General features: G+C 50.9%; 1 protein-coding gene across 1 annotated transcript in view; it reads left to right on the top strand.

Moving 5' to 3' along the window:
- The window catches only part of LOC110483729 (uncharacterized), a 24,754-nt gene extending 12,676 nt beyond the window's left edge, over window positions 1–12,078 (top strand). The window contains 2 exon segments of the mRNA XM_077787701.1: window positions 11,317–11,768; window positions 11,771–12,078. Coding sequence (XP_077643827.1) covers window positions 11,317–11,768; window positions 11,771–12,078 — 760 coding nt within the window.
- The last annotated feature ends 1,526 nt before the right edge of the window (window positions 12,079–13,604 follow it).

Raw genomic sequence — 13,604 nt, forward strand, 5'->3', positions numbered from 1 at the left:
CTTCTGTATTTGAGAGTTTTGTGGTTTTCTTTTTATGCTGCCTCCATGTTTCTCCTGGTATTCCTGGATATCAGAAACCCTCAGCATATCTCCATCCCATTGATGAATACAGTGAGTTTTCTGAGGAAAGATTATGAGGGTAGACTGAGAGGAGATGATTATTCATTCTGTTTGGAGCTTCTCTTGGCTTTCATTTTTCTCACATGAAGGATGGTCACATTCCCATGTTTCTCTTTACAAACCCTCAGGTACAGGTAAGAGCAGATGGATCCACCACAGCCTAGCTCCACATTTGTAGCCAAGGACTGACCTTGCTCATTTCACCAACCCAGCAGCATTTTCAGTGTCACAACACCTCTACCTTTCCCCATAAATCTCATAAATCAGAGATGCTCTAGTACAGATTTGCACTCTGCATTGAAGCTCCCCGCTTGGACTGAAATCTCAGGGACACTTCCAAGTGTCCCTCTGATGGCACTGGATGAAGGGAGGTGAAGCTCCTTCCCTGGCTGCACTGCCAGCACTGCCCAGAGCTGGGCACTGGGGACAGCTGTGTCACCCTGAGCCAGCTGTGCCCCCTGCCAGAGTCCCCAGTGCCGGGCAGCTGCTCCCAGCCCTGTGCTCTGCAGAGGGAACTGGGCCCGGGGCTGCAGAGCTGCCCCACGGTTCTGCTGCAGCTCTGCCTGCACAGGAGGGGCTTCACGCCTTGGAGCCCCGGCCCTGAGGGCAGAGGCTTGGCTGGGGCACAGGAGGGAGGGGGCTTGTTCAGAGGGAGGGGCTGCACTGGAGGAGATCCTCTGGGCATCTCTAAACTCTCCCTGCCTCAGCATTTCTGGGTTTTCTTTTCTCTCCTTCCCTGATCTTCTCTCTGCTTCCTGGAGATTTTCCTCCTGCAGGTGTTTCCCTGTGCCTGATCTCTCCCTGCCTGCACTCCCAGACCCCAAATCTCTGTGCACTCTCCTTGGCCTGACAGAACCCTGCCAGTTTGCAGGGCACTGGCTGGGGACAGGTTCTGTTTGCAGCTTGGAGAAAGGACAGCGCAGACTGAGCCTGATGGGGCCAGCAAAGGTGATGCTGCTGCTGTCCATGGGCACAGTGGCTGAAAGCACAATAGGGATCTCCTGTGAACCTACTGATCACTAAAGGTAACAGTTCAGATATCTCAGGAACTTGTCAAAATTCATAATCAACCGCTGATATTTATTCCTCCCTCTCTGACATTTTGCAATAGTAGGAAACTGAATAGAAACTCTTTGGGAATTTCTTCATTTTTATCAATATCCTTGTCTTGGAAATATTCTGTGACTGATCAGAAGCCCTCAGCATGTCAGAGCTACATGAGCATTTCACCTGCCCTGCACCAGAAATACTCAGAGTTGTACTCACAGGGTCTGTGGGCATTGGGATGTTCCAGCTTTAGGAGATCTCTCCAGGAGCTGCAGCTGCATTGTCCTGCAGCCAGAGGTTCCTGTGCCAAGGGCTGTCAGTGATTCTGCCCCAGGCACTTCTCAGCCCCTTCCCAGCCCTGACTGATTGAAGCTCTCTGTGCCTCTGTGCTGTGCCCACGCTGGCTGCAGGCAGTGCCCCAGCCCTGCTGGGCTGACAGAAGAGCTGCTCAGCAAGAGAAATGTGCTTTTGAAGCTCTGCTTGGTTACCAGGATCACCCTCTGTGCCAGGAGCCCGGCCCAGCTCAGCAGCACAGACGCAGCACAAGGACCTTAATGAACCTCTCAGGGGCTGCTGTTGTTTTCATTAGTCTCATTCCCAGAGAGTGTGTTCAAAAAACTTCTCAAGAACTCAAATTGAGATTGAAACATTGAAGTTTCATGGACTTTTAATGGGTCCCACTGAGGAAAACTACTGAGAAAGTGTCCCCAAGTAGAGCATAATGCTCAAGGCAGAGATGAAAGCAAGGGACAAGCAAGGGAGAGGTGTCACAGAGCTCTCCTGGGTTCCATGGTGCCACACAGGGTCACCACGGCCCCTCAGTTCTGCAAGGCCCCACAGTGTCACAATGCCCCCTGCTCCCATGAGGCTGGGCCATGTCGCAATGGTCTCATTGGTTCCATGAGGCCCTGCAGTTCCACAATGGCCCTTAAAGTGTCACCATAGTCTCTGTGGGTTCACCCACTGGTTCACAATGTCCTTGGTACCATGATGCCCCATAGTGTAACAATGGTGTCCTTGGTTCCACAGTCAGAATGGCCCCGTGGTCTCATGGTGCCCCACAGCCCCTTATGGAGCCCCATGGCCCCTTATGGAGCCCCACATTGTCACTGTGATCCCCTTGATTCCATGAGACCATGCCATGCTACAATGACCCCTCGGTTATACAGTATCACAATGGCCCCTTTGGTTCTAGTGAGTCATGAAATGTCATAATTTTTGGAGAATGGTTGTTGGAACAAGGCCATGAGTCTATGGAATACTTGTTTCGAAAAACCTCTGTTTAAGACTCCAGAATCAGGCTGTGTCTGACCCGGGAACAGAGCTTGGGAACCAGGTTCTGTGTCTAGGCCTGGGAAACCGCATTCTGTACAAGGTCTAGGAATGAGATAATAAGGACAGGCATAGCCTTGAAGATATGCTTGTACAAGAACAGGCTGTAAGACATGTTCAACAAAGATGAAATGTCCTTGGAAGATGTGACTTAGAGATGAGAATTTACCTTGAGAAACTTAGCTGCAGTTGTAACTGCACATAGGAGAAATAAAACAAAGACCTTTGTAAATTAACTAATGAGAGCTTACTGCTGATTATGCTTGTAGAATACCTATATAAGCTAAGTGGCTTTTTGATTAAAGTTGGAGCTTGCTATCAATCATATTGATTGTGTGCCTTTTTCCCCACCGCCCACGTCACATAATGGTCTCCATGGTTCCATGAGTCCCCACAATGAACTTTTGGTTCCATGAGCTTTTGTACTGCCAACAACAGGCTCCTTGGTTCCACAGTGTCACAATGGACCCTTGGTTCCATCAGGTTCAGTAGCATAACATGGACACCCTGATTCCATGAGGTTGTGTGGTGTCACAATGATCTCCTTGGTTCTGCGGCCCTGCTGTGGCTGCTGTGTAACAATGGACCTGTGGTACCATGAGGTTCCATAGTGCCACCATGGTCCCTTTGGTTCCACAGGGCCTTGCTGTGCCAATGGCCCCTTGGTTCCATGAGGTTCAGTACTGTCAGCAATGATCTCCTTGGTTTTGCAGTGTCACAATGGACCCTTGGTTCCATGAGGTGCCTGGCCCCTCACAGCCCCTCACAGACCCTCATGGCCCCTCATGGCCCCTCACAGCCCCTCATGGCCCCTCACAGCCCCAGCCGTGGGGCTCCTCCCAAAGGAGAAGGGGTCGGGCCCTGCTGTTCTTTAATTTCAGTCCCTTCCCCATGCCGAGCAAAGAAAGGCTGGAATGGAGCCTTTCCCAGCCTTTCGCTCTGGGCTGGCTGCGGGCTGAAGCTCTGTGCTGGCGCTCGCTGAGCACCAACACACCTGCAGCCCCGGCCTTTGCTGTGCCGTGTCCGTCCCTGTCCCGATCCTGCCCGGCTCCCGGGCAGGAGCAGCAGCAGTGCCGGCCCCTTCCCTCCTGCTCCTGCCTCGGCTGCCGAGGGCTTTTCCAGCTGGATTCTGGAGCAGAGCAACAAGCACCCGCACACAGCCCTGGCTCCCCAGGGCCCGCCTGTGCTGCCCCGAGCCAGCCCTCAGGGAAAGGAAGGATCGAGTTCCAGCGCTGTTTTCAGCGCTGTTTTACTCACCCTGAGCTGACAGCAGGAGGCTGCTGCTGCCTTTGCCTTGGGAATTGCAGATCACAGCTGCTCTTGCCCTGCTACTTAACACCTGAATTTTATCCATAAAACTGCAAGTGCCTCTTTCAGTTGGTGCTACCCACAGTGCTTTCATGACAGCAAAGTCAGTATTTTTTTTGCAGGCATAAAGATCAGCAGATACTGGAATGCCCACCAGTTCCTGAGCACTAAGGTGAGGGGAATTAAAGCCACACAGGTCACATTTGCAGTACTCGAACACAGCCCTGTTGCTGGTGCTGATGAAATAGAATAAACTGACAGAGGCCATTACAGAAATTGCCTCTGCAGTGTGGAACTAAATTTAAACATCCACCAAAAGAAACAGAAACCAGAACTTCTCAATTTGCTTCATTTATTCTTCCCAGCAGCAGGAAATGTCAATGCCCAGAGGTGTTTTCCCTGCTGGTGAGCACAGTGAGAGCCCAGCCTGTGCCCAGTCCTAGTGGGAGCCTGAGCCCAGCCCAGGGAGCTCAGCGCACGCGGGGCCAGGCCCAGAGCCCCGGGCACGGCCGCCCATTGCGGGGCAGCGGCGCAGACGGAATGTCCTGCGGCCCAAACCTCCTGCTCCTGCCACACAGTGCCAGCCTTCTCCCCTCCTCCTCCTCTCCCAGCACGACACAAATCCCAGCTCGGAGGAGGCTTCCCCAGAGTGGGCTCTGGCTCCTGCTCCAGCCTGAGTGTCCCTGCAGAGGAACAGGGCATCTTTCAGGCACTTCCACAAGCTCAGGCTTCTCATTTCATGGTGAATCCGGGATGGAAATGTGCTTGTTTATAAAGCCAAAAGCCATGGGAATGGACTAGTAATTATTAGAAGAAAAACACCTTTCTTCCAGGCAAGGTTCACCGAGTCATTGCCTGCATTTCTCCTTTTCAGATTCTTTCAGTCGGCTACTCTGAGAGGTCCAGCTTGTTCTAGTGCTTATCAGGAACTGATTGTACTCTTGATTTATGCATCAATGCACCAGATGTGGAATCATCTACACTGAACTCAGAAACAAACTCCCTCTATCAGAGCATTTTCACATTCCAGATAATTTTCAAGATGTCCACTGACAGGCTGGAATTATTATTATTACACAACTCTAAACTTTGGGCTGCAGGCTGTGGAGATTCTTTCTCTGAATTCAGCCAGGTTTGTATTTCCTAAAAATTCCTGGTACCACCTCCTGTTTTCTTAGCCTAGAACAGTAACAATGAAAACCTTACCCCCAGCACAACTTCCCAGTCCACCAGTTAAAGAAAGGACAAGCTGTCAACTTCTCCAAACCTTTGTCCTGCTCTGCTGCAAGAATCCTGCAGCACACAGGGTGTGGAAAGCCAAGAGAAGCTGCAGTTGGTGGCACATCCTTTGACAGGAGCTCAACCTCATTTTCCAGGAAGGGTTCTTGAGAAGAGCAAACAGGACTGTGGAGAAGATTCCTGAAAAACTAAAACAGCTTTCCAGAAGTGAAATGGAAATGAAAAGAAACAATCTGAAATGTTTTCCCCTATTTATTTCTATGCTCCCCTTTTCCATCTTGTTCTCCATCTCATAAATTCCAAATGCATGTCACCTCTAAGACTGGTGACTTAGCAAGTTTTAGACACTCTAACATACCATGAGCTACACACAGTTTGCCTTCCCCTGTGCCTGCTGGAAAGCAGTGCTGGAGCCATAAGAGCAGTGCTTGGGTCGGGCACAAGTCCTGCAGCCAGGGAATGTGCCCCGCCGGTGTGTGACCCTCAGCAGGACAATGCACAGCAGCGTTGCTGTGCCGGGTCTCCATGGAGCCATCCCAGGAGCAGCTGCTGAGCTCAGAAGCCATCGCAGCCACCGCCCTGCTCCAAAAACCCTTGGCAGGGTGGGCTCCTGGCCTGGCTCTGTGTGCCAGGAGCCGGCAGCGCTGAGTGCAGGGAGCCCAGGGAGGGCACAGAAACGCTGGGTGAGAAATGCTGGGGCACAGAGAGATGGGCGAGTGCAGCCAGCCAGGGCAGAGGAGCAGCGCGCACAGGGGGCACAGCCCATAGGAGAGATGGGCAGGGCTGGGCAGGGCTGGGCAGGGACAGAGGCACCCAGGCCTTTGTCACTAGGCTCAGGCAGCACCTCTGGAGGCCCCACAGAAGGAACTTTCCTTGGTGGGGCTGCACTTTGGTTCTCCCTTGCCCCTCCCTAAGGAGGATGGCAGGGGTTGCAGGTTTATGGCATTTGTCCTTGCTGCCCCTCACATCCCCCTGACCCACAAACAGCCCCAAGCCACCCGTGAGGGACAGGCCCTGCTGTGCCAGGCTGGGCTCAGGGCTTGGCCTTTCTGCTTCCCCCAGCCAGCCCAGGCCTTGCTCAGCATTGCAGTTCCTTGCTCTGAGCCTTGGGCTCCCTGCAATCCTGGCCTCAAGGATCTGCTCTCACCAGTCCCTGGGAGCCTTTGGCAGTCCCTGCCCTCAGTGGGACCCAGTGATGCTCGAAGGGACTTGGAGTTTTGCTTCTGACTCCTTGAGCAGCTTCTTCAGCCTTCTCTCAGTGCCTGAGGCTCCTGGACTCAGCCCCAAATCCACCATAGGGATCATAAAATACAGAAAGCCCTCAGGGGCACTTTGTATTCCTTCAATGGTCTGCAAATCTCCAGGGCTTGTGCAGCTATTGCAGCCAGTTTGGAGTTCTTGTAAGGAGGAAGATTTCCAAGTGCACCTCCTGAATTTTTTTCTTTTATAAAGGCAATATTTTTTTGTTTTCCAGTTTAGAGAAGAGCTGATAGAAGCATTCCCCAGGTGATCTTGATGCTCAGTGTCTCCTTAGGAGGTCTAGGCTTCTAGAAGGATGAGCCCCTTGAGGGCTGACCCTGTTTGGACAAGCTGCTCCTCACCTCCAGCCTCACCATGTCTGACATCACCCACCTGGCACTGACATCCCTGTGCCCTGCAGCAGAACCTTGTTGCTGAGCTCTGCAGCTCCATGTCCCAGCCCATTGCACCGTGTCCCACCTGCTCTCCTCAGGGCTCTGCCTGCACACAGGCCCAGGAGAAGTTTGTCTCTGGGGAAGGAAAGAATGGAAAAGCCTGAGCAGGTTTCCTAAACAACGAACCCCACTCAGGAACCACCTGTTTAGTACAGGCTGCCTGGAGTGGTGTCACCTTTCTACAAGGGACAGTGTGACCAGAAATGATCTCTGGAAGCAGAATTCTCTGAGTCTCCTAGCCGAATTCTCTGTCCCTGTCATTTCCCTGAATCTCTGATGCAGATGGAAGCTGCTGGTGCCAACCTCACCTTTTACCTCTCTTTGGAATGCAAACAGATTTTCCCAGATATGTTAAGCAGGATTTGCTCAATGTTTCTATAAATCTTTTCTGTCACCAATGGAACGAAAGGGCCATTTTGGCACTGAGGGTGTGACATGGAAGCAAGGAGTCAATTGTGACCCTGGGGTCCCATGGAACCAAGGGGCCATGGTGACACAGCAGGGCCATGTGGATCCAGCGGTCCATTGTGACACTGTGGATCCAAGGAAACCATGGAGACACCCCCAGAATCTCATGGAACCAAGGAGTCCATGGTGACCCAGCAGGGCTGCATGGAGCCAATGGTCCATGGTAACACTGCCCATCCAAGGAGGCCATTTGGACACTGCAGAAGCTCATGGAGCGAGGTGGCCATTGTGACACTGAAGAACTTCATGACACCAAATATCCATGGGGACACAGCAGGGCATCATGGAACCCAGGAACCGCTGTTGGAAGTGCAGATACTCCTGGAACCAGTGGTTGTTGTGACACTGCAGAACCAACACAGCTGCTGCACCTTGTCCCCTGCCCTGCACAGCTCCTTGGGAGGCACAGCAGGAGCAGCACCCTGGAAGCCTCGGGAATGCCCCTCTGGGATCCATGGCACACGCTCCCAGGGGCTGGAATTCCAGTTCCCAGCCAGGAAAAGATGTACCTGCCCTTGAAGGCAAAGCTCATATGGAAGAGCCAAAAGCCAAGTGGACCAAGATCCTACAGTGACATTTCACTGCCAGCCTTCATAAATTCACCCATGGTTGTTGTAGCTCGTGGATTGGGAATGAAATCAGGACAGGGTCTTTGGTGGGAGCTGCCCTGGGTCAAAGGAGGCACTGAGAGAGAAACATAGCAGGCAAAGGAAGGCAGGAGAGAAAGGAGGTGTTTTGGTTTGGAAACACAGGTGTCTGCTAAGAAAGGCACGGGCCTCCACTGAATTGGAAAAATGTAGACCCTTTCTTTCAGAATTGTTACAAATTTGGAATTAAGGGCAGCTGTCAGGTAAAAATATGGAAGCAGGAATAACAGTTTTTTATTAGGGAAGAAAATAAAAATATAAAAGAAACAATGAAGTGAACTAAAACAACACTGACAGAGTCAGAATACATCCTGACACTCTGTTGGACAGGGTGTTGGCCGCAGTCCAATTGGAATTGTAGCTGCAGCCCTCCAGGAGTGTCAGGTGTGGTTCTGTTGGAGAAGTGATCATGTAGAAAAGGGAGTCTTCTTCTGAAGAGGAAGATGCAGCTGTTCCTCTGGGAAATCCAGCACAGGAAAAGCTGTGTTGGTAGGCCAGAATCTCAAGACTAGATGCAGGTAGGAATGCTTGGCTCCTCCCTCTGGGCAGAACATCTCACAATGGGATGTTACAGTTCTTATCAGTCATGCAGTGACATTCAATGATTCATTATCTGTTGAAGCAGATGTCTCCCCTGAGGGAGGATTGATTGTGGAAGAGATAAGGAAAAACTGCCCACTTAACACAGGACAACTGCCATACAGATGGCAAATAGAACACATCTTGCTTTGCAGTCTGGGACAGGAGGACACAAAAAAAATCAGCTGAGAAGGCGGCACTCTGAAAATCAAATCAGAACTGACAGAAAATGAATGGGACAGAAATCAATAATTCTGATAGTTTTACTTATTATCAAAATAAATCACACCCACCCAGCCCCACACAATCCTGACCCCACACCCTCAAATTTGGATCTCACTTCTCCTGATCTCCTTCCAACCCCATATCACCCTGGAGGCTGTGGAAGTGAGTAATTTTGGCATGGGACTGAGGTGGGAACCAACCATTTTGAGGTAGGGTTCACCTATTTTGGGGAAAGATTTTGGGGTTTCGAGTGGGATTGAGTCATTTTGAGGTGACAGACAAATCCACCTTGGCTTTTGGAGTGCAAAGATATGGAAAATACTACCAGATATCCCCCAAGAACCAACAGATCCCCCAGAATATGTTCCCAAAGAATAAATTCCACCTCAAATACCTCTTAAATGGTGGGACTTTTGACATCTCTAGCAATAATAATTTTAGTCATTTTTCAGGTGTTTTTAAGTGAAAAATACAAATCAGAAGAAAATTAGGGCCAAATGAAAACCAAAAACCCCTTGAACATGCCCTGGGCACTAGAGAAAACAAACTCATCAGAAATTAAACTTATCACTCCATAAAAAGCCTTGAGGAATATTTGCTCGTCCCACAAGTCACTTGTGATGGAAATGCAAATAAATCCCAAACATTAATAAACCAACAACAGAAGCAATTCTGTGGCAATTCCAAATTTCATCAGTTCCAGCAGAGCTCCAACTCAGATGCTGGCAGGTTCCAAAAAGAGAAATGTGGAAATTTGGCCCAATACAGATTATAAAAGGAAGGGAAAGGTCTGTGTAGGTGTCACAAAGGACAGGGATGAAGAAATAATGATTCTCATATTTGGAAAAGCCCACAAGATTGTGAATTCAGGAGCTACTTGGGAATTTAGCTACCTGAGCTAGGTAGCTAAAATCGTAACTTAAATCGTAGGATTTAAGTAGCCTTGTGTTCCTCACTGTGGGGTGAATGATCCTTATCAGTCTCTCTGGTATCATTTGTTCCCTTTCCTCCAGTGGTTTTAACAAACTTTTCAAGGAAGGAAAACAAAATATTTTCTTTACACTGGCCACCCAGAACAGCCATTTTCCTCACAATTTCTCCCAAAAGTCACTCAGAGGAAGCTGCATCCAAGTTTCCAAGAGTTCCTCCAGAAAGAGCCACATGCTCCGCAGAAGAGGGAACTAGACTGTTGTCAAAGACACCTGGGGTCAGTCAACAGTGCCCTGAACTCATTGTGCAAAAATAATGTTGCAATCCAGATAATAAAATTGTTAGAGATATGCCTCTGCCCCAATTCAGGTGCTAAGGAGACCAAATCCAAAGTGGATTTTATTGAACAGTAAATGTGAGGTAGAGAGAGAGATGGAAGGAAAGAGAAAAGGGGGGAAAGCAAGGGGGTGACAGGGACAGAGATCTCCCCTGGGGCAGGGCAAGTGTGACATTGTCCCCTGTGTGCGTGGCCTTCCCAGGGTGGGGGTTTTACACCTGAGCCAGTTTGGGTAAGGGGGGTGGTGTTCACCTCCCACCCCGAGCAGGGATTGCCTCACTGTTTCCGGTTACAGTGTCAGATGTAACCAAAAGTGTTTTCAGTCCCCATCTCCATAAACTGTTATCAACAGGTGGGGCAGTGTTCTTTATCTCTTCCATGCCTCAGCCCTGATAACGCCCTCCAGGGGCCATCTTCTCTTAATGGGCCATTGAGTGTCACTGCAGCACTGATAAAATTACATCATCCCATTGTGGGATGCTCCGCCCAGGGGGAGGAACCAAGCATTCCTGCCTGGATATAATATCACCCTTGCAACACCATGACCACCTTGGCTACTGGATTCCCAGAGGACAAGAGCTCCATAAGCATCACTGGACCTTCAGAGGAAGACCAGACCCTTCTACAGGATCACAGCTTTGAAAGAATAACGTTCATCACTCCAGCCGGACTGCAGCCACCAGTTCATCAGACTGCTACCATTACCCTGAGAAACGGGGCGTCAAGTTATATCCTGACTCTGTGAGTTTAAACCAGTGTTTCTGTATCATTGCTTTGATCTTAATTTTCTTATTCAATTGTCATTCTGGCTTAGACTCTCTCCCTAGTTTGCTTTGAAGCCAGTACAAAACTCACTGTGCTCATCCTTTGTATTCCTTCCAAAACAGGATTTTCCATTCCCAAACTTTGGCTGGATGGAGGAGGAGGCTGCGAGGAAGATGCCCTGGGACACCGAGGCAGGTGAGGAGGAAGTCAGTGCCCCTTTCCCCCTCTCTCCTGCTCCATCTCCCAGCCCAGCCTGGCCCCTGGCTGCAGGACAGCCCCGCTGCCGGTGCCCTCCTGCCAGGGACACACTGGGGGGATCTGCTTGCCCTTCCCTCTGGCACAGAGGCAAATCCCATCCTCTCCTTGTCCTTCCTCCCCCAGAGCAGGAGCTGAGGATGGAGACCAGGAAGGACAAATCCCTGCAGCAGAACCTCATGGAAGAAGCGATTTTGAGCAACTCCACAGCGCAGGAATCCAACAGGGAGGAAAATCCCTGGAGATCTCACAGGAGGAGGGGCTGCAAGCCCAGCCCAGGATGCTCTGAGGAGGAAAGACCCACTCTGGGCCAGGAAGGTGGGCAGAGCTTCAGCCAGAGCTCGGAGCTGGTGGTCCCTGAGCAGCCTTCTGATGGGGACAAGCCCTACAAGTGCTTGGAGTGTGGGAAGAGCTTCAGGCGGAGCAACAATCTGAAACAACACCTGATGATCCACACTCGGGAATGGCCCTACGAGTGTGGGGAGTGTGGGAAGGGCTTCACCTGCAACTCCCACCTTGTCAGCCACTTACACATCCACACTGGGGAGAGGCCCTACAAGTGTGGGGAGTGTGGGAAGGGATTCAGCTCCAACTCTCACCTTGTCAGACACCAACACATCCGCACCGGGGAATGGCTCTATGAGTGTGGGGAATGTGGGAAGGGCTTCAGACGGAGCTCTGACCTCATCATCCACCAACGCATCCACACTGAGGACAGGCCCTACGAGTGTCCTGAGTGTCAGAATAGGTTTCACAGCATCTCCGGTCTCCTCAGACACCAGCGGATTCACACGGATGAGAGGCCTTTCAGCTGTCCTGTCTGCAGGAACTCTTCAAGCAAAACTCCCACCTCATCATGCACCAGCGCATCCACACCAGGGAGAAGCCCTACATGTGCCCCACCTGTGGGAAGGGGTTTCACAGCAGCTCAAATCTCCTCCTCCATGAGCGGATTCACACCAAGGAGAGGCGTTTCCTCTGCCCCGACTGTGGCAAAGGCTTCAAGCACAAGTGCAACCTTGTCAGGCACCGGCGCATCCACACCAGGGAGAGGCCCTACTTGTGTCCCCTGTGTGGGAAGGCCTTTACCCGGAGCTCTGAATTGACCAAACACCAACGGAGCCACCGGTAAGGGAAGTCCTGAAAATTCCCCAGCTGCAGGAAGAGCTTTGTGCACTGCTCCAGCTTCATCCCCCATTGGAAGACCACATTGGGAAGAGCCCTGGTGATCCATGTTCCCTGTGATCCATGCTGAGAAGACACCTGTTCCTTTTCCTGCCCCTACCAATGGCCTGATATGGGATTGAAGAACATGAGGGTCTGGCCATGGCCCTGTCACTACATTCGCTCCCACCTCAGGTTATTGCCAGGGGCAGGAAAGGGACTCTCTCTTTCCCTGAGGAGAAGGGTGTCCTTTCCATGCAGGAGGAAACATGTAGCCAAAAAGATACAATTGATGGTGATGGAGTTTACCCTGTAAATAGTTTTTCTTACCCCTTCTGTTTTCAATATTTTTTCTGTTTCTGTTTGTTCCTTATCTCATTGCTGTTCCCAGTAAATTGTTCTTATCCCAGTCTGGGATCTTTCCCTTTTTTCCTTCAGTGGTAGGTGGGAGGGCAATGAGTGCCAGCAGGGTTTTAGCGGGAGTAGGAAATTGGGGAATCCCATTCCTGAATCCTGGCCTGTGGAAACCGAACATCCCAGCTGGTGCCAGGCCTGGTGGCCATGGCAGCAGCCTTGGGAGCGGGTCCCTGGCTGGGGCTGAGGGAACCTCTTCACTCTGGTGCCTAGGGACAGGAGTGGAGGGACCGGCTGCAGCCGAGTCGAGGCAGGCTTAGGTTGGATCTCAGGAAAAGGTTTTTGCCCAGAGGCTGCTGGGGCACTGTTGCCTTCAGGGGAAGGCAAGGCGACCTGGTTTCAAGGAACAGCACGGCAGCCCAGTCTCCCCTGGGCCACTCGGGCTAACAACACGCACTGGACACCAATGTGGTGGACGGTCAAAAGCGTTTATTATCTTATCTCATGGGTTTAAATAGTCTTGGGGGACTCTGCTACGTCAGGGGGGGTTGGCAGGGTCTCTAGGGTTAGTCAGGAGTGGAAAACTACTGGGTTAGGTGTGGTTACATTCTTTGGGGTAATGGATAACATGTTGCAGGGTGAGAGGGGGAAGGGGTCTTTCTTTCCGTCACATCCCGAAATCTTCCGTTCGCCTGTCCCTATCTACTACATCTCCCCCCTCCTTTTCATAAGTAACATGAGGTAGTCGTAGATATAGGCACTGGAGTGAGGTACAAACTTGTAACTTGGTAAGGAAAAAAGGGTTTTTGGTAAACCTGAGTAATTCTCGCAAGGTGAGTTTTGAAGGCTTTTGCAACTGACTGTGTTCACAGTTTTTGGTTTACAGCATTTGTTGCTGGCCCACGAACAGAATGTTCGCACGTTCTAGACGGGCCTGAACAAACGAGACTAGCTTGTTCAGCAGGCATGGTCCTATGGTGACAGCTAAAAGCAGTATTGCCAGTGGACCTACCAGGGCAGAAATTAAAGTGGTGAGCCAAGGTGATTGATTGAACCAGGATTCGAACCAGCTCTGCTGGGTTTCCTTGTCTCTCTTTCTCTGAGCCAGTCTATCTCGGAGTTCTGCCATGGAGTCTTTAA

This window comes from Lonchura striata, chromosome 21, assembly GCF_046129695.1.
Source record: "Lonchura striata isolate bLonStr1 chromosome 21, bLonStr1.mat, whole genome shotgun sequence".
Classification (NCBI taxonomy): domain Eukaryota; kingdom Metazoa; phylum Chordata; class Aves; order Passeriformes; family Estrildidae; genus Lonchura; species Lonchura striata.